The sequence below is a fragment of the Myzus persicae genome, unplaced genomic scaffold, assembly GCF_001856785.1.
Source record: "Myzus persicae strain clone G006 unplaced genomic scaffold, MPER_G0061.0, whole genome shotgun sequence".
NCBI lineage: Eukaryota > Metazoa > Arthropoda > Insecta > Hemiptera > Aphididae > Myzus > Myzus persicae.
Window position 1 is genome coordinate 251,094 of NW_019104322.1, and position 26,882 is coordinate 277,975.

Sequence of the window (26,882 nt, forward strand, 5' to 3'; positions counted from 1 at the left end):
TTGTCAACAGTCAATATTGTTTATAGTTCATATAGCTTACAAGTTAGAACTATTACATTATTACACTACAAACCTAGATTTACTTTGTTTCAAACAGTCATCTTATATTTTATTCATCTTTGTTTTCATAAGACATGTGACATGTGACATATTACCTATTTACGTAATTAAACAACTTTTTTGGCATTAACTAATTAAAATTGCTCTAGTAAATTCATGTGTACCTAACTAACAAACCTAAAATGTTCATAATTTTTTTTTTTTAAATACTACCTATCCTAAGAAATATCCAGTGACCTCTGCAAAGTATAAACTATAGGTACTTGCAAGCACTTAATTTGTAGGGTACGCTTTTAAATAAAACAATAGTTATAGGTAGGTACGAGGGAAGCGATACATTTTTTGACTTTGTCATAAGGTTTTTTTCCCCCGTCACATCACTTACCTTTATGTGAAAGCCTTAGTTACCTTAGTTAGGTCAGCCTACACGGCTCTATATAGTATAGAAGTATAATATAATCACACAAATTTTTACCAAATACATCGGTGACTACACACTATTATAGAATAATATTGTTTAATAACACATTAATGTCGAGCCCAGATAGAATATTATAGGCACGATTAAAGTATCCATTTTATTATTACTTCTGTAAATTTCAAAGCCTAATTTTGTAAGGTAAATATGATACATTAGGCACGGAATACCTTTATGTTAAATCTAAAAAGTAGTAATCACATTTATTTACAACAAGATTTTTATTTAATAACTCATAAAAAATATGCTTGTTCTTCGAATATTTAAACACCACTTTTATAATTATATTCAATTAAAAATTAAAATAATAGGTACTTTATATATTGTTGTAATTTAAATCTTAAAATTATAAACTATTTAGGTTATTATTATTCCTCATTTCATTATCTTAATGATCAAATCTCAAACACGGACCTCCTTGATATAAAAATTTGTAATATACTATATAAATCTATGGTTTTATCATATTGATGTAGTATAAATAATAATGCAATCCTTGGCGATTGTAGAAGTGGTTACAAAGACGCAATTGATCTAAAATTTCAGTCAGCAAAGCTGCAGACATGAACAAGAAACATGAAGCGATCCGTATGGTTTTTTTTTCATAATAAATCTCAATATTTTCAGACTTAAGTTCAGTCGTATATCTGATTTATTCCTCAGTGCTCACACAACATCAGGAATTCCGCCGAAGCCCGAAAGCGTTGATGTTTAAAGTAATTAATTTTTGTTTCATATTTTTTTGGTGCTTAAATTTACTTTTTATACTTCAAATAAAAATGTAATTTCATGAAAAATATGCTTCCTCTATGTAGACACATATTTTATTACTCCGTACGAGTGATTATGAAAAATACACTTTTATACTAGTACAGGTATCTTTATATAATATTGTGTAATATATAGACACAGGCGTTCAAATATCCTAAAATATTGTAGTCATTCAAACCTGGGTGTATACGAGTTAAAAAATTTAGGTTATTTCAATTTTAACTTTTTAACTTCTTTAAGATTCCGAGCGGAGCGATGAATGTATTTATTTTACAATTTATTTTTTAAATTTTTTTTGTTCCTGTCTTCAAGTTATTTTGGGAGAATAAAAGTGCTTCGATTTTCTACAATAGCATCTTTTTTGGTAAGAATGTGAATAGTATCAGTATTTCAAGGGGTCCAAAGTTAAAAATTCTCAATAGTTTTCAAAAGCGGCAGAAAAAACAAACAAAAAATTAAGGGAAAAAAAGCGAATTTTTACGGTTTTCGACAAAATCGATTTTGGTTTTTAATGTAACTCTCAAAAAAAAAAAAAACACCGTAGATATACGTGAAATTTTTACTGAATATTAATAACGGCGTTTTCTATAAACCATACAATTTTGACAACACATTATATGCGTTTGAATTTTGAATTTTGACAAAATTAGTAGAAGTCACGAAAATGTGTAAAATATTTTGAGTTAGAAATTCATAAAAATGTTTCGTTTTATAACTAAGTTTTTAAAACTTAATACAAGATTCCTTATAAGTTTGTCTACCTTTATCAAAAAAAAAATTCTACCGAAAAGTCAAATAAAATTTTTATGAGCATTTGAAGTTGACATTTTGACAACATTGAATATTCACTACATTTCTCATATAGTGATTTTTACTTATTTTTTTTGTAATGGAAAACCCAATAACTGCAGATATTTGAAATTCACACCATTTGTTTATATTTTTAATTCATATATACTTAATACAATTTTCAAATTATTTTGACTCGTTTTGAGCTGTTTACAAACAATTTAAATTTAGTATTTTTTTAGTTTATTCAGTTTTGTTTTTCTATAATTGTTAATAAAATTATATTTGTTGGGCAAAAAAGCTTGAAAATTAAATAAAATGCTCCTGATAGATATTTACAATATTAGTTGAAAATTATTTAAAATACATAGGCACGATTTTTTTAATGAGCATTTAAAGTTTAAATTTTAACAAAATTCACATCATTTAAAATGAACAAATAATTTAAAATTTTTGAAATATTCAACTTTTGTAGGTTAGGGTTGAAAATTCAAAACAAAGTTCCAAGCAAGTAGGTTATTCTGTTATTAAAAAATCGAAAAAATACTATCACAGATTTGTTATGTTCAAATGTGAACTAAATTAAAGATTAAATTACCAAGAATAATGATTTATGTTATTTTGTTGTAAATAAAAATTATTATTCGTGGGTACTTGAAACTTTTAAAGTATATTATTATATTTTATACCCACAATGACTTTTCAAATGTACTGTTTTTTTAAATTAATTTAATCTACTGCGTAGTGCTAATACTTACTAGTAAAATAAATTACTTTAATCACAATAATATCACTGAATATACTAAATTATTAAGTAATATTATAAACTGACAGACCGTCACTTAATAAGTTCTCTAGTTATTTAAATAATACTTTCTAAATTGTAATAATATACAATTTTAACTTAAATAGGCCCAGGTATATTTAACTTTATAAAATCTTAAAAAAATAACATATATAGATACATGCGCATTATACAATCACTATATTTCACAGAATATTTGTAAATGGATAATTTGAAATTCCATTAATAAAGAATTATTTTTATTATAGTAGGTATAGGTGTAGGCACAAATATTAAAAATGTATTGTACCATAAGACAACCTTTACGCAGCTTAATGTCGCTCGAGAAAAAGAGAACCAAAGAGATTTTACGAAAATAATAGTGTTAAATGACATAATATACCTACGTATTATCTGCAGGAAAAAAATAACTTTAAGTAATAAGTGACCAATTTAAGTAAAGTAAATATAACCCGAGAAATCCCCAAGTCTAGTGAATGCACCCTTTACAAGGAATTGAGTCCGGGACTCAGTCATGTTTTTTTTCACATGCAGTAAGAAGATAAATATACACCTATTACCCAGTATTGTAGTACGTATAGTAAATACCATCGGCAGCGGCACTAGTAGTAAGTAATGTTTTTAATTTTGTCACTCTTTACCTACACTTATTATTTTTTTTATTGATTTTGGTTACATCAGTAGCTAGGCCATTAGTTTTAATTTATATAATAATTACATAAATTTTACATTATAGTTACTAGTTAGGTTTCATTTAAAGTTATATAACTCTATTTCATTTACGAAGTTGATGTTGTTGATACTTCATTGGAGGAGATCTGGTTATAACAGACCGAGAACCAATTCCGATACACCATTCATATCAACCCGGGAACCAATTCGGACGTTTAGGAACAAATTAGGATTCTCCAGGAATAGAAACATGCACCATATGCAACTGACGTAAGACGCAAGTGCTGTGTGAGTACAGTGAGTAAAAGTAGGTGAAAGACACGGTAAAAATAATTGTTATGATCTTTCTTTCTTTTTGTTTGTTTTTCTTTTTTCAAACGCCGTATACATTTATTCGTTAACATGTACAATATATAAATAATAATGATAGAAAAAAAGAAAATTATTCGTAAGATAAATATGTTTCGTTTTCACAGTTACATATTATAATATCTCATTTTACTTAATAATATAATAATAATATATGCCGACAGACAGATGTTTAAACAATTCAAATTATCTAAAAAACAAAACAAAAAACACATATATATACAATATATACATACATAAATATATATATATGTATAACATCATCGTGGAATTCTGTGGGGAGACACGGGCCGTGTGGTATAACTATATCTCGTACATCATAATATATTATATATATATAATATTAGTTACTAATATTACTATTTACTAACGATTTAGCTAAGTATATATATATATATATATAGTATACAAGTGATATGGTTACTCACTGACGTCGGCATATCCCTTCCCCCAACACGAATTAACCTACGAGTTAGTGTGTAATTGTAAGTGTATGCATGAAATGTATGTGTGTGTGCGAATACAGACCACTGCAATTCACACACGGTACTCAAGTTTGTCGGAAAAAACGGCGCGTCAAGAAAAAAAAAACAAAACAAAATGTAAAAATAAATAAAAACTTTTGCCTATTTCATATATATAATATAATATTATAATTATTAATTAAATATGAACATCTCACGTACAATATCTAAGTCTATATACACAACAGTCTTTAATAAAAAAAAAAATTATATAATATCATATAATAAATCAAATTATATATATACTTAATCTTATAATTAATTTAATATATAATAAACGATCACCGTACAAAATGAACAAAATAATGTTTTAAGGATATTCCACCCTGTTCTATCACATATTATATTATTTCTTTCGTTTTTTTTCTTGTTGATTAAATTTTTTTACACACGCCCGCGATACAAAAACGAAAAAACTACCTCGGTGGTCATGTCATCGAAATCGACTAATATATGTCACTACACAACAATAATTGCGTACGAGTAGTGTGTATGTGTGTGTGTGTGAAAGAGAGAGAGAGAGAGAGAGAGAGAGAGTGGTGCGTATTCGGCAGCATCGTCGTCTGACGACATGGGACATAAATGCTAACTTTTTATTTTATGTATATTTATATTTTTAGACTATATAGTTTATTATTTAAATACAATATAGACACATACACACATATACATATATATATATATATATATATACATATGGCAGTGGAAACGCGTAAAAAAATTCTTAGGGTAACACTATAAGACTACCATATATAATGCATATATATATATATATACACATATGTATATTATTTTAACGAAATATATAAGAATAAAAAATATGCTTAACAGTCCAGAAAGACACGATAATAATGAAATCGTGTTAGAATACGTATAGATACGCTTAGTCGTTATAAACGTAGGCCATTTTTATCTTATGCAAGTCATCGGTTCTTTTAAGAGAATATTAATTATAGTATTAATAATTTAAAAAATATATACACACACAATCAGTCGTGATTTCGAAAGTCCCAGACAATAATAATAGATCAATTCGGCACACATCAGATTGTTAAACGCGCAGTCGAACACAATACAGATAATATACGTCATTATGACTTTTACTGGACTGACGAACTCACGTTATGTGTGTATATACCGTTTCCTCAAACATTTATTCTAAATGTTGATGGTTCGAAAATGAAAAAAAACTAGAGTTCACAGCAAAAGCACCAAAACTTGTATACACTATTTAATACAGAAAAATAATGCTTTCTCTGCAGTTAGAATTAATGAATACTTATTGGATTTTCATTTACGAAGTATTTTTCATCTGTTAATTATAATTATTACATATGTATTGTGCATTGTATGATATACTGTGTAATAATTATAAACTTAAATTTGATTTTGTCCGTTACCAAAGGAATGTAACAAAATAATAAACACCAATCTTCACAATATAATTGATGTTTGAAATTTATTTTTAAAAAATATAATTAAATGTAATGAAATAATTTACATTTAGGCCTTTTTCATAAAATTTATCAAACAAATAGTGTTCATGCAATGCTGATACTAAGTCAAGTTAAAATAGGATATCGGACAGTTGAGTAAATATTATGACACAATTTCAAAATGTATCTGTCTCTATTAGTATTACTATAGATTAAGTAACACTAATGTTATTTAATCTATGGTAATACAATATTTTTTGAGGTAGCTTTGACGGTTATCCGTGTATACATTAAGATAAAAATGGCAATTGGTAAGTTTATAAAAATATGTTATTAACTAATTAGTAATTATACATTATTGTATCAGATATAAATTATTTGTCAATTTATTTTGTTTTAATTTAATGTATTAAATCTGTTAAAATAAAGTTATAGTTGAATTCTATAAGATTTATTTTGTGTCCAAACAAAAAAAACAAAACAAAACAAAACAAAAACAATATCAATGGAAACAATAAAATTGAATTTCTGACACTACTCGGCGCGAATCTGATTTTAAAAATTATACTTTTCCCCACTAAATTAATCACAGTTATTCGGTTTTTATATTGAAAACAAGTGTAAATCATCTTTTTTACATTTTATACGATTTGATCATGTTATGTTTATTGCTACAGGACTTTGACCTATACATACCCCAATCATGTCATCTTGTTCTTGTTTCGTTCGATTGGAATGGGAAGTTGGTACCCGTGCAACAGGTTGCTGTACTGGTGGTGGCGGTGGGTGATTATGCAATGAATGCAATGAGCGTGGAGGTTGTGATTGTATTGGTTGATACGGGTGATGTTGTGGATGTAGGAACGGCAAAGAGGTGGGTCGACAATGAACCAAAGCACCAACAGAGGATGCCGGGTTCATTGGGTAAGCTGTAGCATGGTGAGGCAGATGGTGTCTAGCCATCGGAGCCGTTTGGTAACCGTGGTACATAGAAGCGATCGGCGGAGGGTCACAATCCATTGTAGTTCTACCTCGAAACAGGTCTGACCGCAATCTTATTGCTATAAAAAAATAAACCAATTAAATTATCATTAATATAACTATTTAACAAAATAATCTAAAGGCAATAAAAACTTCACAAAAACGCATTAACACCAAAGAAGCAATGACACTATGATAAATCAGTGCAAATGCAATGGGAGTATTAAACTTAAAAATTATAAATGATGAAATAATAAATAAAACTAGCAAAGTCATTTTGTTTTTGATTTCAAAAAGTAAAAATAAAATAATAACCATTTACATAAATTTTACTTAATACATTGAAGGTATGATTATTGACACATATGTTCAGTTTCAAACATATGAAAAAAACTGTTCATATTTTTATTAAGTAAGTATTACGAGAAAATCATTTTCAAGAAAGTAAATAATATTAAGTATTCAATGGTCAAAATAATTAACTAACATTTGTATATACAATCTATTTTGTTTCCATGCTGAACAAAAAACTCAACACTAAATAAATAATACCAAATTAAAGTAGACAAGTACAGAAATAATTAATGTAATAAAACTAAATAAATTAAATAACTTAAAATAATGTAATTCTGAATTCCCAATAAGTAACTTAAATCAGTTTATTACATTTTTCGTCAATTTAAAGTTAAGTGTATTATAACACCAGCAATAATTGAATTAAATACACACCTCAACATAATGAAACCTTAACTACATATGTAGTTTTATATTAATTATCAAAATAAGTAATCCATTTAAACAAAAATACAATGTAAGGTTTCCTTTCAACCATTTAAATACTCTATATATATCATTCTTTAAATAAGGGCAAAGTTTAGTAAAAAAAAAATAAGTACTTAATTTGTCCAAGACATGCAAAAAGTGGTACGATAATAATTTGATGGTTATCGGCAATGATAAGATGGATTATTACCCAATCGTAAGATAAATTATTAATGATCAGATTTGAAAAATACATTTTGGTAAATACACTTGAATTTCTGAGCGTTATACTTTAAATTGTCATATTTTGACGACTAGGTTACCATAAAATGTTACTACTAACTACCGAGTGTACTTAAAGGCATTGTTTTTATTCCAATTACTGAAAGATTTTCAAGGGAATGAGCAATTACTTTGAATCACTGAAAGTTTTAAGTTATCGAGTCGACTATACACATTAACGCTTCCAATGCCAACATTTCAAAAAATATACATAAACAGCATTGCTCTTCAAAAAGTTAATACAATGATTCATTACACACTTAAATGCAATTGTTTGGTTAAGTAATTTTAAAGTAAAATAAATACTGTCATTTCAAATAAATACAAAATCTTAACCATAATTTTCTTGAATAAAGGATTTATAAAACTGTATAATGTTATGCTATACATCAGAATTTATTTAATTGCAATGAAATTAAAACAATTCATACTCAAACATTAGTTAAAACAAGTTTAAAAAAGCTAAATATTCACTTCATATAACTGATATAATACATGGTGTTCCAAAATGATTCATCCAATTTCAAAAAATCATATTTATTGTAAAATTTGATCTATCATGTTAGAATACATTTTACATTTGAATGGATTATTTTAAGTTTTAAGTACAATGCTTATAAATGTTCAATGTGACCCCCCTTACTAGCACGACACACATCTAGGTGATATTCAAAATCTTCATAAATCTGTTGAAGCATGTCGACTGTAACCAAGTTGATGGCTTCTGTGACGCGACTTTTCAATTCGTCAAGATCTTTTGGAAGAGGAGGTACATAAACAATGCTTTTTATGTAACCCCAGAGAAAAAAAATCACAGATTTCAGATTTTAAGATCCGGCGAACGGGGCGGCCATGGACAAAATGTAGCGTCATCAGCACTACAGCGACCGATCCGTTGCTGTGGTAGCTGATCGTTACATGACTAGACTGCACATTATCGTGACTTATCAGCAATCGATAAAAACTCGATAAACCCACATTTCAGATGGTCGGTGCTTCGTTTACCTCAAATTACAGGAACAATATTTAAAGTCTACTAAAATCGGATGAATCATTTTGGGACACCCTGTATGTTTTAGTATATATGTTATGAAGTATACTTTTTCTATAAAATAACTGTCAGGTTTAATACCATTGAACACTGTACAGGGTCATGAAAATAGTGTACAAATTTTAACTACAGAAACGTGTTACCAAATTACAAAATGATAAAAGCCTACCACTAAAAATAAATATATACTTAGATGATACCGTGCTCAAAAAAAGCAAAATGATTTTACTATCAAATTATAATTAATATTTTTAATTATTCAAATTGAATGATATGTGTGTAGGTGTATATACAATATACATTTATAATATATGGTTTAATATTTAATGTTCTCACTCAAAATTACATAGTATTATTTACACAAACAACACACATCACATTATTAAGATTTGACTTACACTTTTTTTTGAAAACTAATACGTTGACCCAAAGTTTAGCAATAGTCATCGAGCGTAAAAATGTGTAGGGAAAGTGTTTCCTTTAAGGTAAGCAAAAAAAAAATAATAATAACAATAAAAATAATGATACATACATAAATATTTATATATTAGTCTTAAAAAATGTAATCAATTAAAATGTCTATAATTTTGTTTTGTTTTCACTTTTCACTGAATAAAAAAAAAAACAACATAAACATGTCCTTAAAATAAGTTAAATATTAATTAATGGTATTCTTACCAGATGATTGCACATTCGTGTCCCCTGGATTATTACTAGGTAAACTATTAAATGGTGGACTAGCACCTAAGCTGTGTAGTCCAGCTTGAGCGATACCACTAGCTGTATTAGTACCCTCTTCAGAAGTTCGCTTGAAGAAGTTATGTTGCAATGCATAATATGGTGTAATTCGAGTTTTTGGATCATAATCTAGCATTCGTACTATAAGATCCTAGACAATTGTATAAATTATATTTTAAGATATGTCAAAGAACAGTTTTATTATTTAATTAAGTATTAAAAATACTTACTTTAAATTTAAGGTAGTCAGACACTGAATGCCCAGGTTCTCCTAAACGCCTAGCATAAGGGCCCCCTGTTTCCACACCCAAAATATCATGTAATCGTCGACCGCCTGGATTCCTGTACTTTTTAGCATCTTTAGGTTTTTTTAAGGTGTACGAATCGACACCGGGCAATTTATCAAAATATTTGTGAGCTTTCTGCGCCTGGTCAAGTATATGTTTGGGTGGCATGCCAAGAACTTCGATGATTTTATTCATCTGATCAACCTGAAAAATAAAATTTAATTTAATAACTCTATCAGCAATACAATTTGGATTTTCAATAAAACATACTTCATTTGTTCCACTAAACAACGGTTCTCCGGTATGCATTTCTACTAATATGCATCCTAAACTCCACATGTCAATAGCCAGATCATAAGGTATACCAAGTAGAACTTCTGGTGAACGGTAAAAACGAGATTGAATATATTGATATATCTGTAACAAACAAATTGAACATTAACACGATAAAGTAAAAAATGCAATTTTTGTAACTAACTCTTTGGCCGAGTTGGCAAGATGAGCCGAAGTCTACTATTTTAATAGCCGATCTTTTAGGATTGCACAACAATATATTTTCTGGTTTCAGATCACAATGTATGATGGACAGGTCCGGTGTGGAAAGGAACAACAGAGCCGTGCACAGTTGAGCAGCAAATTTACGTGTAAGATTTAAGGAAACACCTTTAAAATTAGTGTTCCTAATCAAATCATACAAGTTATAAGATAATAACTCAAACACCAGGCACAGATGATTACGCCACATAAAATGACGCTTGAGTTTAACTGTAAATAATTATTATCATCCATTTTATTTTATTTACCAACCCACAAATTATAATATTTTTCACATACCAATATAGTATTTGTTGTCAACATCAGCTCTATTCATCATTTCTAATAGTCTTACTTCAATTTGAGCTTGATTTAGGAATGGTTTTTTGTTCTTTATTATTTTAATTGCTACATAACAATCTTCTTCCTCGTCACGAGCCTTAACAACCTAAATAGATAAAATAAAATATATTTTATTTTCCTGTCAATAAATATTTAATCAAAAAATGCTTCTCACTTGTCCAAATGACCCTTTGCCTAGCAAAGATATGATTTCATAGCGATCCAAAAACTTTTCACCGCTTCTAATTATATAATCATGGTTGTCATCATCATGACCATCATTATACACTCTTCGTTCTTTTTTATTGGCTACAGGACCTTCAACAGGGGCCCCATTATTTTGAGGTTGACTACTCAACCCAACAGCTCCACCACCAGCTCTTTTTTTTTTCTTAGCATAGTAGACCTAAATAAATTTAAAACAAAATAATTAATTATATAAACTCAATTTAAATATAGAAAAAAACACATACAAAATCAATCATTTTTTTAAACATGTATATATTTTTATAGTATTCCACTAAAATATAGATTAAAAACACATTAAGCATTAGTTATAATATTAAAATAATGTTGATAATGGAACATAGTATGAAGCAATTATTATTTATTGTAAATGTTATCTTAATATTTAAAACCTGGTTACTATGATTAAATAACTGACCTTTGACGTTTTAAAATTTAACACATTATATAAGCCATATAAATATATATAAATGTTCTTAATAAATAGTATCACATTGGCAAAAATATTGTTTTAATTGAAAAAGAATAACCATTATCTAAGAAATAATTTCTATTTTAGCATACCTAGTTCAACAAAATATATGTATTACTACTTTTGATACTACAACTTTGATTTCTAAACATTGACCAGTGAATATTGTAATTTGTAGACAGCATATTGTTACAAATCTACAAGTAATAATAATAGAAGAAATGATTATTCATATTTTACCTCATTAATGAATTTATAAGTCTTGATCAAGTCCACTGAAAGCTTTCTCAATGGAGCTGTTGACGGATCTCGAAAGTGAGGTGGTATTCTTGCTTGCATCGCATGTATATCAGCATGCACTGGAGCGACACCACCCACCATTGGTAATTGGTCTTCAGCAACAAGTCTTCCATACAACGGACCACCGCCAAAACCAAAGTTACTGTCCTGGGATCCTTGCCCATGATCTTAATAGAATAATAATAAAATATTAGAATGTTGCAGGTAGTAATCAAGAAATTATTTAAATTCATCTAAAAAAAAAAACCATAATATTCTTATAAATCTCATATTTTCTAAGAAATAAAGTTAAGTTAAGTGTAAAGGTTTAAAAAAAAAAAGGTACACATTTTAACTAAGAAAACCATTATACCAATTTATACATTTATACTATTACATAAAACTAGATACAATTCACTAACAATTATTTGATTTTGTTCTATAGCTAGTTTCCTTAATGCTGATCATTAAACAGTTTTCTAAATAATAGAAGGAAAAATGATGCACAGAGCAAGGCCACTACACTAAGATTCACTTGGCTGTTAAATGATTGATTTATTTTTAATTGTTTGCTACATACAGTAGGTATCAGTCGTACAATAAAATATTAAAATCAACAATTATCTGATTGCACTCACACTCAAAATAATTTCAAATCCTACTAGTTGGAATGATCATTGGTTCAAGTTATCAGTCACATTTTAAATTGTTAAAAAAATAAACAAGCTTTTTTAAATAAAAAATGTATATACATAAGTAGTACAATCTTCTCCAAGTAGAATTTGGAATTTAAAACGTGTAGACTGATTAACAAAACTCTATAAATAGTTTAGACAGTACAGCAAATCTATTTTTAGTATATGTCATCTAATCCCCAACCATATGCCTGCCAGTGAATTGATTAAAACATGCAAGTAAGAGAACCCATTTTAGATAATTAACTGATGTTGATCAATAATCTAAGTGATAATCTGCTAAATATTCAAATTATATGTTTAAATCAAGGTAAAGAGAGAAAACAATAATTATCTTCAATGTTGTGGGTAGTATAAAAAATAGTTAATGAAATATTTTGCACCAATTCAACCAAATTATCACTTATAGAATATAGATATTAACGGGTAATTTGAATTCATTTGTAACCTAAAGTTTCAACAAACAAATGTATTATTATATACAAAAATAGTTTACAGTGTATTCACTTAGAATAATACTCTATGTGTGGGTGTACACTGTACATGCTTTACAGTTATTTAAAAATCATATGACAGCTTTAAATAATAAAATAAATAAAGTCAACCTTAGCTACTAAATGTCCAAATACACCGAATAGGACCAATAGAAGCAAACCAAAAAACTAAAGACAGAATTTCTGGTCAAATACCATCATTTGACAATTTAGAAAATAAACATATAATAAATTACCAATGCAAAAATCAAATAGGTAAATACTTTTATTATAATATTTATGTTACAATTTTCATTCATTATTTATTAGTTTTGATTCTATTGATAGGTAGTTATAGGTTTTTAGAAATCAGGAACTGTATAAATAAAATAAATTAAACTGGTCTGGATTCAACTACTTAACCTACACATTTATAAAGACAGTAAAAAAACTAATAAGTAACAACCAGTTCACATGTTTTTTATAACGCCTAATAAAGCAACATTTTCAATTTTTATTTAAATATAATCATAAAAAGTATAAGAGAAATCAGTATAGTATCAATGATATCAAAAAATTGAATAAAAATTGTAAACTCAACGCTAATGGAAAATTGGTTAGGTAGGTATTAAGAACTCAAAAGGTATATTTTATTAGCTGACACAATTATACGATTAAAATTCTTAGTACAACCGTTATCTAACATATTATTTTGAATTTTTCAGATCATTCAATAGTAATTTCTACATGCATTGGTTAATGATTTACCCTACAAACTTTGGTGATTTGAGCACCTACACAGTTTTCTGAAGATATTTTCCTCGGTATTTCTAGTTGTTATATGCAATTAGGTAAATATACGGGCAATTATTGAATTCCATTTAGTTTCTCACATACAGATACCCCATTAATACTTTTTTTATAACAGTGAATGTTGATAAACTGGTCTAGTTTTTTTTTATATAAATATTAATCAACTCACTTTTAGGTGAACAAGTATTAAAGTATTTTTTTCATCATACCTAGGTACCATCTACTATCCCTTACAGGAAAGCAATTATTATAAACATACAATGGATAAAATATTAAGTGAGTACCTATCATGACAAGAATGTAGGACAAAAAAACAGAAAATAAATTATTACATCATACAATTGTTAATGCCAATGTTTAAAATGTAATCTATAGTGTTATTAGTAGTTGGATAACTACCTACTAATTCCTCACATATAAATCTTAAAATGGGAATATGCCAATTGCCAATGAGTGACCATACACAAAATTGAAGCATGAAAGATAAAGCAGCATTATTATTTTGTTTTAAACAATAGAAATACAATTTGATTATCAAAACAGTTGTCTAAACATATGGTGTGTGGAGAATTCATTGTATTCAAATGTAGCCAATCATTCAAGGACGCTTTCAACATCTGGTAAAGAAAAACTGTTTCAAAACACTAATCAGAACAATTCAGCTAAAGACACAGTGACATGACAAAGGCTGTCCTGGCAATATCTAAATAGTACCTAACTGTAATTAATGTAAAATCTGTGTCTGTTAGTTTTAAAAGGAATAGCAAATGATCAGCGAAGGACGTTACTCAATTTTTAATAGCATTACACTTACTTTTATTTTTCTGCTTTTCGACCATCATAAACGGCTCATGCTTATGCCAACTGTCGGCTTGCTTGGCTCCATTGCTGCCGTCCATATCTCGATTGGTAGCCGGCAACACTTTGCCGGTTTTTCAAGAACACCATCCATACAAACTCATTGTGTCACAATGGTAGTCTATCCAAAATATGGTCGGGGAGGGGGACTGAGTGTGCAGTCAACGTTTGGTTAGACACTGGACAAACAAAAAACTTAATAAATAAATGAGAAAAACTTAACTCGCGGACGAGACAGTGACCAACGAACAGTGTCCAGCCTGTGCGGTGACGAGGCTTTCCGTGACCCAATAATAATCCGATACGCGCGAGTGTCTGAAGAACACCCGTGTCGAGACGGACGGGAAGGGTCAAAGCTCGTCAACAATAACAATACGGCGTGCAAGTGTACACTTACATAACAGAAGTGACGGTCGCCGAGCGTGCTGGTCCGGGACTACTCTCAAACGCCCGTGGTCGCTGTGAAGCGCGTCGTTACGACGGCGGTGGGCATATGCCCTTTTTAGGCGGTATCGCACGTCGCCCGGCGGTAACGCGACATCACGTAACGAAGACGGCGTGTCCTACAGCGCGCACGTACGACACGATATCGTTGTCGTTACACCGTCGTCAGTCCACTCGGTCGGAGTGTCGAGACTGTTATCGTCGATGTATCGGTAACGGATGTAACGACAACACACGCACAAGGAGTTGCTGTGCCGACGACCGCGGACCGATCACCACCACACGGACGAACGGAGGCGGCCACCGACGACACGGACAGTCGTAACCGTAGTAGCACTGCACCAGTAGTTACGGAAATGCGGCACGTGACGAGTCAGCATAATATTTTAAGACACTACAATAATATACATATATACAACCCAATATCGTTGTTTATTGTGTACTTTTGTAATACACGTTATAACAGTGATGATGACGATGAAAAACCGTGGATATTGATGCGAAAAAAATAACGTTTTTACAAAATTTGATGTATTTATATTTGATCGGAATGATCGGATGACCACGGGTCGCGACACGACGGGTACGGAGCGATGCGTTTTTTTCAGTTTTTGATAGTTTTATATAATAATAGTAATAATAATAATAAATAAATAATAACAAATAATATGCGACGCGTTATCGCTCGCTGCCGAGTGCTAACACAGTAACACACACGAAACGCACGCACGCACAGACACCGTGGTCGCGTATATTGCAGTCTATATTATAGTCATCGCCCGTCGGGAGGTCGGCGGTGGAGTGTGGTCGTCTGGACTAAGTGACGAACGGGCGGCGGCGGTTGCGTCGTACGCTCGTAGTTTCGTACCACTGTACCAGACTACCAGTTTACCACACGTCCACACTACCACCGCTTTCCCAGCTGCTGGCGCGTCGCTCACTCTCTCACCGCCACGCCGCTCGCATTTCAAACTTTCGTATTGTCACTTTAGACTTTAGGGTTTTAAACGCCGGCTCGCGGCGTTATCGTTGTAAGTTGTGACTTGTGATGCCACGCCAAGCGAGTAAACGGGCACTTAGACACAAACGTTGTAATAAAATATATAATATTATAAAATATGTTATCTTTCCTATGATTTTATATTCGTCATGAATTCGCAACCTGAATTTATTGTTATAGTCGAATGCGGTCCCGATGACCGGATATACGAGATACACTCGTCTCATTTGGTCTTTTAGCGGTCAAGTTCTATACTGATTTCTATTGGAAGGCTTTTTCAAAAATAATATTCTTTAAAAGAATTTCTTTTCTCCATAGGACGCGTCTGACGTCCCATTCCCTCTTTTTTAGAATTTTAGATGCGTCTCGCCTTTCGTCACTTCGCAGCGGGTAAAACGGCTGTCGCCGTTGGTCGGCTGTGTCATCGGACCGCTCGACAGGACCAATGGAGTACGCCGTTCGATATTTCGATGAGTGATTGAGAGTGATGATACAGACTAGGTGCCGCCATCTGACGGTCGGTTATTTCGCGAGCTGTCTGTCATTATTCACCGCTCGGCAGCGGTAGGTCATAAACAGCACAATCCCCGCTACAACCACAAATGGCACAAATAGATAAAGTAACCAAGTCCATGGTAACAACACTGAACCCTTGATAAGGTTATCGTGGTAGATAACGACTTTTGGTGATAACACATTAACACAATATTTTCGAATCGCGCCTCGCGGTTGTTCTTAAGAAGTAAATGCTTGCGAATTTAACAATAATTACAAATACTTTGAAGCTTAATTCTTTTATTTTGTTCCAACTACAAGATGTCTCGTCCGGAACATTTAGCTCCTCCGGAAATCGTAAGTTTTGTACATCTAATAATTATGAACGATCTTATATATCAAACATAAACATTGGTTAATTGCATATTAAACATTTGCGTTACTTACCATCTAACATTTTTAACCATGTGTAATATATATATATATGTGTGTATATTATATCCCTGTAAGGTGTTACACATAGGTGTATGACATTTTTATAATTAATTGGTATATTTTTTAAATGTTTGTTTCCTCCCTAAAATTACCACTCATGTTCAGGCATTTACTTATTAGTTATTACATAGTGTATAGATAGTACATTTTCATTAAAATTAATTAAATTAAAAAAAAAAAAATGTTTTTTTTTGTTCAACAGTTTTATAATGACGATGAAGCTCGGAAGTATACCCAAAAGTAAGTAACATTTGTCCAGTCATTATTCCATCACTATTTTTTTGTTTGTAATTCAAACAATTCTATTAAAATAATTATTTTTAGTTCTCGGATGATAAACATTCAGTTAGAAATGGCTGAAAGGTGTATGGAATTGTTGATGTTACCAGAAGATGAAACTTGTTTGCTATTAGATTTAGGATGTGGTTCTGGTCTAAGTGGTAGTGTTGCTGAAGAATCTGGTCATATTTGGTTTGGAATGGACATTTCAGGTTCCATGTTAAGTATGTTGAATAATTTATGTATGTTATGTTTACAAATTACAACTATTAAAATGACAATATCTAATAATGTATTTTGTTATTTTTACATTCAATATGAAATGTCATTAATATTTGACATGAAATTTATAGAAGTACTAGGTCATTTATATATATGTATATCTATTTATTTATATTCCATCATTCTTTACACAATTATTTAAAACAAAAAAAAAATCTTAAGGTGTATTTCATAACAAATTGACATTTTATTATATCAACATTGACCACTTAACAATATTAAATTTAAAAATAATAATTTTATGTGTGATGTACTGTCAAGTTTTTAATTTTTATTCTTTTAAAATAAAATAAATATTTGTAACCCTATACACAGTGCTTAAATTTGTATATAAGTTTTAAAGTAATAAAAAAAACTACCATACAGTGTTGTATACTGTTAAATTAAAAAATGTAATATCTATGAATTAATTTTTCATATTGTCCTAAAACCTCTTGCCAGTGTTGGTGATATTGAATATAAAATGTAAATATTTTATTATATTGAGTTATAGAGAAAAAAATTTTTGGGGGTATCCTTTTAATACTAACTAACTACCATTTATAATGTATATTTATTAGTTTATTAATTTTTTTTAGAAGTAGCAAAAGAAAGAGAAGTTGAAGGTGATTTATTGTTGGGAGATATTGGTGATGGTGTTCCATTTCAACCAGGTACATTTGATGGTGCATACAGTGTAAGCACATTGCAATGGTTATGTAATGCAGATAAATCATCACATAAACCTGCAAAAAGGCTGTATACTTTGTTTTCGACATTATTAGCTTGTTTGGTAAGTATAACATTCATAATATAATTTTTAAACAAATAAATAGAATATAAATTATATTTAACTATTGGTTGTTAGGGACGCAATGCGAGAGCAGTATTTCAGTTTTATCCAGAAAATGTACATCAAACAGATTTAGTTGTATCACAAGCGCGAAAAGCTGGATTTTTTGGAGGATTGTTGGTGGATTTTCCGGATAGTACTAAAGCTAAAAAATATTTTCTCGTTTTGATGACTGGTGGTGCTATGCCCATGCCTCCAGCACTTGGTACAGAAAATACCCAAATTAATTATACATCAAAAAGGTAATAATGGTACTAATATCTAAAAGTGATGAAATACTTGATTTATTTATTAACGATTCACAGAGAAAAAATGACAAAAGGGCGTGCGACAAAATTAGTAAAAAAAAGTAGAGAATGGATTTTGGAAAAGAAAGAAAGGAGAAGACGTCAAGGAAGAACTACTAGAGAAGATACCAAGTACACAGGACGATCAAGAAGTGGACGGTTTTGATTTTAATTGTACACTAATTTATTTTTTGTGAATTACAATATATTCTGTTATTTATTGAAGGATAAAACTTTTATAAGTTCACAGTCTTTTTCTTATTGGATCTTCTTGAATTACCTCTTATATCATTGTATCTTGTATATCAAGTCAACTTCAATATGAAGTCAATATCAATCTGTACATTTCTTTATTATTAGATCCTTGAAACAGATTTTGGAACTCACTATTGTCTAATTTTCTCCATTCTTCATTTTTAGATCAATGAAAATCAAATTAAGTTGTTTCTTCTATAGTCCTCATTGATTGTTATCATGTATATATATTATAATAATATGTAACATTTATTTGTCATTTATATTTATGCTCTGTCTATGTTGGATTTCCTCATCCCTTCAACCAATTCATTAGAATCTCAGAGGAGGCTAACATTGATGTAAGAAGGAGGAGCTTCGATTCCACACAATTAAAAAGCGGTCCGTTTTAAGGGGACTAAGACCCCCCCCCCCCGAGTGCTAACCACAGGGTATTCAATTATTTTTCCCTCCCATTTTTGGCCTAGTTTGTTGTTGCTTACTACATAAATATTTATGATCAAATGTCGATTTCAATATCTGTTTTTTACAAAACTTGATAAGATTCATAAATCACATGCTTTGACTTTTTATAGCAACTTGCATACCTCTCAAAACAAAAGCCTGAACAGTGAACAATTTGTAGACTGAAGTAATGAAATCCACTAGTCTGTTCATGGCTAAATACAAGCCATGGTCTGTACCATGCCTCCATGGTATAAGATACCTGGGTAAAAGTGTAATCCGTCAAGAAGCTCGAATTCTTTTTCTTATTGCTGGACAAAGTCTGAAATTAATTATTCTATAAAATTTTCATTTAAAATATATATCAAATATATATTTCATGTATAATGAATATTCATTTAGAGAATGCAATATTACTATTTTTATTTGGTATTTGGTATTTACTATTTTAATATAAATAATTTGAATTTGATCACTATTTATAATACTTAACTACAGTTTACTAAATACTAACATCTGATCACTTTACAATAATAATAATTAAATATAAATAACGTTTTCTTAAACAATGGCTTTATAATATGCGATTTAAAATTGTTTCTATTGTCAACTCTTTATTAATAATTATTTGTATAAATTTGTTTACCTAATAATAGTCCACAACTATAATGAATTAAAACTAAAACCGCCAAATAAATTATTAGAATAGGTATTAAAATAAATTACATTTTTTAAATGAATATTAATTATATATGAAATACCTATGTATGATATAATTATGAATGAAAGTTTAATAAAATATTTTATATTTTCAGACTTTTTGTCTCAATAAAAAATGAATCCCTACTTTTGGTCCGCGAATCATATGAAAGAAAATAGATTTTAAATCCTTGTCTGTACTCCATTCACCTGTGGCTGTGCCAGCTGCAGCTGATGAGCCGTGAGCCGTGTGACGTCTCACGAATTACAATATACCTTTGACCTATGCATCTTAATTCGTGGACCGTGGACTCCCTTTGCAAACAATAATTTATTTATTTTATTTATTTTTAATAAAGTACAAATGTATAATAGCAGTATTATAATAATATATATAGTAAAATAAACGGGATTTTCATCATCACAGTGTGGCCAAGACTCAAAAGCCGTTTCGGGTACCATAATTTTTACTAACCACCGCGACTCGTGCAATCGCGCACACGCAGTAGAGACTACAGCCGAATTATAGTGATTGCTTTGTCGTTTGTTTGCCCGGTTGCATGAAAAGTCTTTGTGTGTGGTGATCGAGCGCCGAGTAGAAAAGGAAGGAAAATCTGTCGTTGCCGCACAAAAGAACGACAGGCCTATAGTGAACGGTGAAAGTCTGCGCACTGTGATTCGTCTCTGAATGTATCGTATCGAGTACTGACTGACTGTTGAGTAGTGACTGAGCAGGTAGCAATTGTCACCCATCGCGCTCATTGCGCCCAGTCGTCACTCGACGATAGTGCGACAACGCGTTCGTCATTTGTCGACTTTCCGTGTGATACGTTAAAATAAATATTTCGTTTACGACAAATGGTGCGATAAACGAAGAGCTACTTATGCGACCAGTGCCGGGCACTTTGAGTTGTGCCGTCGCGCGTCTGCACGCCCGGAAGGTAAATACCGAAATCGAATACTACCAGCCATTTTAAACGATCGTACACGACGTACTTGTCAAATGTTGTGTGACAGGAGATACATTATAGATTAATGTATTATGATCGGACGGTCAACGTCGTGATCTCTCATTTGACTATCCCCTCGCACCCTTCTCGTTTGTGCACCATTTTGATTTTTTTATCGATTTGATCGGAAAAAATCGCTTACCGACCAGGCAAGGGCGTCCGTTTGGTACGATCTGTTGGTCTGACTACCTATAGGCGTCTGACTTTTAACGCACTGGATGAACTCAGGACGTCTGAGAACGGGATCATGTTTTTGTGGCATTTGACATCTTAATCATCTGTGTGACTTCACGTCAGCAGTCGGTGGTATTGAGTCCCTAATAGGTAGGAAAACTACCCCTATCGTGTTGCCTCGTCCACGTCTTGTAGGTTATTTGATTTCCTATGGTAATAATACCCAGTATGATTGATATAAAATAAGGATAGGTACAAAGTGTTATGATTTCAGATTTTATGCTGTAGGTATTAATGCACTAAATATTTATTGTCACCACATTATACAATATTATGACTGAAGCATTCAATTGCTTTACGTGCCTAAACATTTTTTAGTTTGAGAAATGTTCAATTAATTGTATTAATCAACAAACTCTGATTACCTATGAGTTGCATTTTTTAATTGATGTTTTGTCTAAATGATCTTTTATCTTAATCTCATTAATAGCTCTCCTTCGTTTACATCAGTTCTAAATAGCCTACATTACCTACCAATAAGCATTGATTAAATATTGTAAGTATTTGTATATTAAATCAATGATATTAGATATCAAACAATTTAAATGACCAAAGTGCCATAGGTACCTAAGTAAAGATATGAAACAAAACCGATTACACTATTAATGTACAAATTCAGTACCTAATACTGTTATTTGGATCTGCTAGGTAAGATTTATTTTTGTGGTAGCTTATAATATGTTGCAAGCAGCTATGAACATAGTTCTTTATAATTCTGCGTGTAGACTATAGCCAATAATATATTTATAGCAATAGACGTAAATAGAAAGACTTAGTTCACTCCTTAAAAAAAATATATAGTGTGTAATTTTGAAAAAAGTAATTGGGTACTATTTGTATTATAACAATCAATGTTGGGTAGATAGTTACATAGAACAAATTAAAAATTACTGTAACGTGTTATTTTCCAAGTCATTAAAAAGTTACGAATGTAGGATGTATGACAAACCCTAGGCTAGAATAGACGAGAAGAAATAAAAATCAATAAAAAACGTTTATGTTTCCAAAATAATAATTATCAATACGCATCTACTATTAAAGATTCCAGGAATTAATACTTATACATTTTGTTCATGTATAACATTAAGTCATTAACCATGTACCTACGTCCTACATCATCAATGTTATACCTATACTACTATAAAATTTATATAATAATATAACAACTAATTATTAGTCTGTAGTCGTTATACATGGATAGATTCTGTAATTGTATTACTTTTCAAAAGTCATTTACCCAATACTGATAATAGTTGTTTTTCTAATTGGAACATTTATCATCATTCAGTATCATAAGTAATTCATAATACATTGCTGTCCTGTGCTGAATTGAGGGATTCAAGACAAGTGCCTTATATCCACATGAATGTCTATCTAAATTTTAGGAAAGTTATACAAACTTGAATTTGATTAAATCGTTATTTATATTTCCCATTTATAGGTAGTTATTGTTTGTATATTTTAATATCAAAGCCTGAATATGTAGGCTTTTGTGTAGTATAAATATCTAATTTATGTTAGGGTACAGTGATGAGTAGTATGTAAGGTAATACCTACCTATTACGAGGCCACATGCTTAACAAATCACGTTTGGCTTTGTTAGTTTAAGAATGAAAGTGAATTGACCTCTTTTAAATTTAAAGGTAAGATTATTATCTAGGGCATCTCATAGGCTTTTTATTATATTTTTATTTTAAAGTGAGTTATTATGAGTATTTTTAAACTATAAATTGTTTGTACGTACATCTTAAAATACTCATTACTTGCTTTAAAATTAAAATTAAATAAAAAGCTTATGAGATGCCCTAGATAATAATTACCTTTAAATTTCATGAGAGGTTAATTTACTCTAATTTTTATGCTAACAGAGCTGATCATGCAATTTGCTATGTTGCCTACTTGTGAGACGCAGACAACAAAATGTCCGTGTTTCATATGTAATATGTTCACTTTTTTATTAATCTATGGGTTAGTAGTTTTAGAAAAATATTTGTCCATGATCACATTTAAATATTTCTTATCTATTTGTGATGGAGAATGAAGGGCAACAAAGGGCATCAATTTGATCTGTTTTGAATACATATTAACTAACATAATCTGTGTCTATTAGATCTTTTATGTGTAATCAATAATCATATTATTATATTGTGCATGTAGTTAGAATTAATTAAGTAAAGACCTTTATTAAATACTTGAAAAAAGTGTGACCTATGTTTGTTGACTAACTTAACTTATTATCATGATATAATCAAATATTATAATCTAATATGGTGAATATTCTTTATTTAGTTTAGAATGGATAAAGTAAACAAATTCATTCGGCCATTAGGATTCAGGCGTCGAACAAGATCTGCCAGTAGCGTTGGTATGTTATAAATTACATAATCAACTAATTCATTATTTTCAAATGTATTTTATTCATGTTATAGCATATCCAGACAATAAAGCTCAAAGTGATGATTCCAGTAGTAATTCTAAGGATGTAGGAGTGTCTAGTATTTATCATGTAAGAAAATCAAAAATTTTTCCACAAACGTCAATAAATTGATAAGGGTAATAATATAATTTATTTCAAAAATAGAGTGATTCAGATGATATAAGTGGTGCTCCACAACCAATTCGATTTGCTTTGCTGTCAAAACATCTAATGCATTTGGAATCAGATTCAGTCAATGAAAACTTTACCCCGGGAAGACCATTCACTAGGAGGTTTAATTAAATCACATTTTATCATAATTGATCATTGATAAATTATTAACATTAATATTATATTATGTTCTTATTGTTTTTTAAAGAAAAAGAAAATTCAAAAAGATGATTGTCGATCCAGATGTAAAGTTTCCATCACAAATGACTAGTAGTTGTTCTCAAAGTAGTAGCAGTGAGAAGAGAAGAACTACACGCCACTCAGCTAGTATGCCAAGGTAGGTACTATTGTTGTACATCTAGTTGTTTTTCTTTGTTTAACTGAATAAATATGATTTTTATTCAAGTTCAAAATACATTAAATTTATTATAATATAATGCCTTAACAATTTAGAAACTGCGGATCATTAATATTGGCTATTGGTAAAAGAAAGCGCAGTAATCGAGAAATTATAGCTGGCCATCAGGGTACTTCAAATATCAAATCAATGGATATTGATGTTGCTAGTAGCTCAAGTAGTATTAGTTCCTCAGAAAGTGAAGCTGGAATTTTTACTAATGATGAAGGAAGAGAAGGTAAAACTAGTTAATTAATTGATTATTTAATAAAAGTTGTACAAAGTCATATAGAATGAATCATTATTTAATATTTAGGAGATGATGAACAGAGTGATTGGGTTGGTAATGCATGTGGAGCTGGTGGAGTAACTGATGATGATGCCGAACCAATTAAAATTGACTGTCAAAAACTATTATCTGTTAATTTACAAAATAACACTTTAGCTGAAGGAAGAGGGCCTGGGCGTATGCCAATATGGCATAGAAATACTTTTCTTAAGGTACTAAAAATACTCTTTTAGTTATTATTTTATCAATTCAAAAAAATGTTTCTATGATTTAGAAAAGTGATAGAGAAATTCGTGGAGGCTTACGCAGAGTTCGATCAGTTAAACCTAGTTTTTCTGTTTTAACTTCAGCTAACGATAAAGTATCTCGTTTCTTAAGGGATCCTGCACAGTCTGAATTAAGGTATGTTGTTTTACCACTAACTTTCTATATAGTTTTGAATTGTAACTAAAATAAGATAATACTTTAGACTTCATCCAATGCCAAAAAACGAACAAGACCAACTTTCACATTTAGCAGAAATGTATTCTCTTCATATGCAACTCAATGACTCACCAAAAAAAGGAGTTACTCTGACCAAAACTGAGTTAGTTTTTTTATATTATTATACTAAACGTTTATTGTATTAAAATCTAATTTTAATTTATTTTTCAGCAATACAATTCAAGTAGACTTAGAAGCTCCATTTTCACATCTTAATCCATCAAAAGATCACAAAAGAAAGAAATCTGCATCTTCTGGTAATAATAAAAACAAAAAATCATAGTACTGATGAGTAGACAGCCCAAACCAATGTTATCTCTTTGAAAAACCATATGCTGCTTGAATATAATATTGTAATGTCTCGTAATAGGTCTCTCTTTCATTCTTATAGGAATTTTAAACCATTTTTTCTAATTGTACTTCAACTTAATTTTGATCATATCACATTTATTATGATTGTATATAATTTGTATAGAAATATAAATTTTCTGTTCCATTTTGTTTCGGTTGATTTAGTAGTAATTAATAATTTTATGTAAAAGTTAATTGGAACAATATGGTTAATAATAAAATTATGAGTTGGTTTTTTTTTACATAGCAAACATTTGTAAAATTGGTCCTTCTTTGATGATTAATTTTATTTTATTTTGCTTGTGTACAAAAAAATATTGATTTACTTATTTATTATTTATAATGTGTTAACAAACCATCTATTTAATATGTGGTTTTGACCACATGTGTATTGTGTACATTGTACAGTTACATAATATTTTAACAAATCAATTTAAGTGATAACCCATCAGTACCAAAAATAGTTTAATGCCTAATTAAAATGTAACTTAAATGATAAATCATTGTTTCAGAATTAAGTTTAGGCTTGCAAGCATTACATAATCAAGCATGGATACCTTTAGTTCTAGAAGACAAGCCTTGTACATCATCTCAGACAGAAACTTCAAATCAGAATAAGTGAACATTATTATATATTTGTGCCAACTAGTAGGCCTGAAACTAATTGAAAATGCAGCTTCATCACGCTTTTTTAACTATTTATATATTATATATATAAAAAAATTATCATTTGTTGACATGTAATTTGTCTACCAAAAAAGCATGTTATATAAGACTATAAGAGTAATATTGATGATTGAAACAGTCATAATTATATATTGACTTATTAATTTACCAATCAATTTCAGTCATTATTTTTAAGAGAAGTTTATCTATTATATTTAAACTCGGAGGTCGAAATACTCTTGACACTATTACTTTCTAAATTCTCAGTATTCTAAACATTCTATTGAACTTTTTTCATTGTTTTAAATGTAAAGCTTTCTAAAACTACTCTTTAAATTTACAATATTATAATGATTCATTTTAACCATTAACACCTTATGTACACTTTTAGGTATTATTTTTATGTTACTATTCCATGTATTTATAATCAATAAAGTTTTATCATATAATTTACATGTTCATATTTATGAACTATTATGTAACTTAATGTATCTATGTGGTCATAATTTCTTAGTTTATAAGACGTAACATCATGAAATCACCATTAAAATATACATTTTAAACAATTACACTCACAAATTGTTTTCATTTTTAAACTGAATAATAGAGATAAAAGCAGTTATTAAAATAACTGAT

At 29.8% G+C, this 26,882-nt stretch overlaps 3 protein-coding genes across 5 annotated transcripts; 2 read left to right on the forward strand and 1 right to left on the reverse strand.

Moving 5' to 3' along the window:
- Positions 1-4,990: 4,990 nt before the first annotated feature.
- On the reverse strand, positions 4,991-15,973 carry LOC111041146 (serine/threonine-protein kinase minibrain). 3 transcript variants are annotated; one of them, XM_022325335.1, is made up of 10 exons: positions 15,115-15,968; positions 14,674-14,896; positions 11,840-12,066; positions 11,057-11,287; positions 10,840-10,987; positions 10,484-10,770; positions 10,276-10,422; positions 9,949-10,209; positions 9,659-9,869; positions 4,991-6,965 (listed from the first exon to the last, which is right to left on the reverse strand). In XM_022325335.1, exons 2-10 carry the CDS (start codon positions 14,756-14,758, stop codon positions 6,559-6,561), a joined length of 2,004 nt encoding a protein of 667 aa, XP_022181027.1. In that variant the 5' UTR covers positions 14,759-14,896; positions 15,115-15,968; the 3' UTR covers positions 4,991-6,558. The 3 variants fall into 3 exon arrangements, with proteins under 3 accessions (XP_022181027.1, XP_022181028.1, XP_022181029.1); XM_022325337.1 differs by lacking the exon at positions 4,991-6,965 and adding an exon at positions 9,379-9,458 and having other exon boundaries at positions 15,115-15,973; XM_022325336.1 differs by lacking the exons at positions 14,674-14,896; positions 15,115-15,968 and adding an exon at positions 12,301-12,422.
- Positions 15,974-16,836: 863 nt separating this feature from the next.
- Positions 16,837-19,076, forward strand: LOC111041148 (probable 18S rRNA (guanine-N(7))-methyltransferase). The gene is made up of 6 exons (XM_022325338.1): positions 16,837-17,013; positions 17,354-17,391; positions 17,476-17,654; positions 18,291-18,484; positions 18,560-18,786; positions 18,850-19,076. The coding sequence occupies exons 1-6, from the start codon at positions 16,978-16,980 to the stop codon at positions 18,995-18,997; spliced, it is 822 nt and encodes a 273-aa protein (XP_022181030.1). The 5' UTR covers positions 16,837-16,977; the 3' UTR covers positions 18,998-19,076.
- Positions 19,077-20,744: 1,668 nt separating this feature from the next.
- Positions 20,745-26,817, forward strand: LOC111041151 (G patch domain-containing protein 2-like). Its single transcript, XM_022325341.1, has 11 exons — positions 20,745-21,170; positions 23,763-23,838; positions 23,903-23,979; positions 24,055-24,182; positions 24,269-24,397; positions 24,514-24,695; positions 24,774-24,958; positions 25,021-25,148; positions 25,216-25,332; positions 25,401-25,486; positions 26,093-26,817. The coding sequence occupies exons 1-11, from the start codon at positions 21,114-21,116 to the stop codon at positions 26,200-26,202; spliced, it is 1,275 nt and encodes a 424-aa protein (XP_022181033.1). The 5' UTR covers positions 20,745-21,113; the 3' UTR covers positions 26,203-26,817.
- The last annotated feature ends 65 nt before the right edge of the window (positions 26,818-26,882 follow it).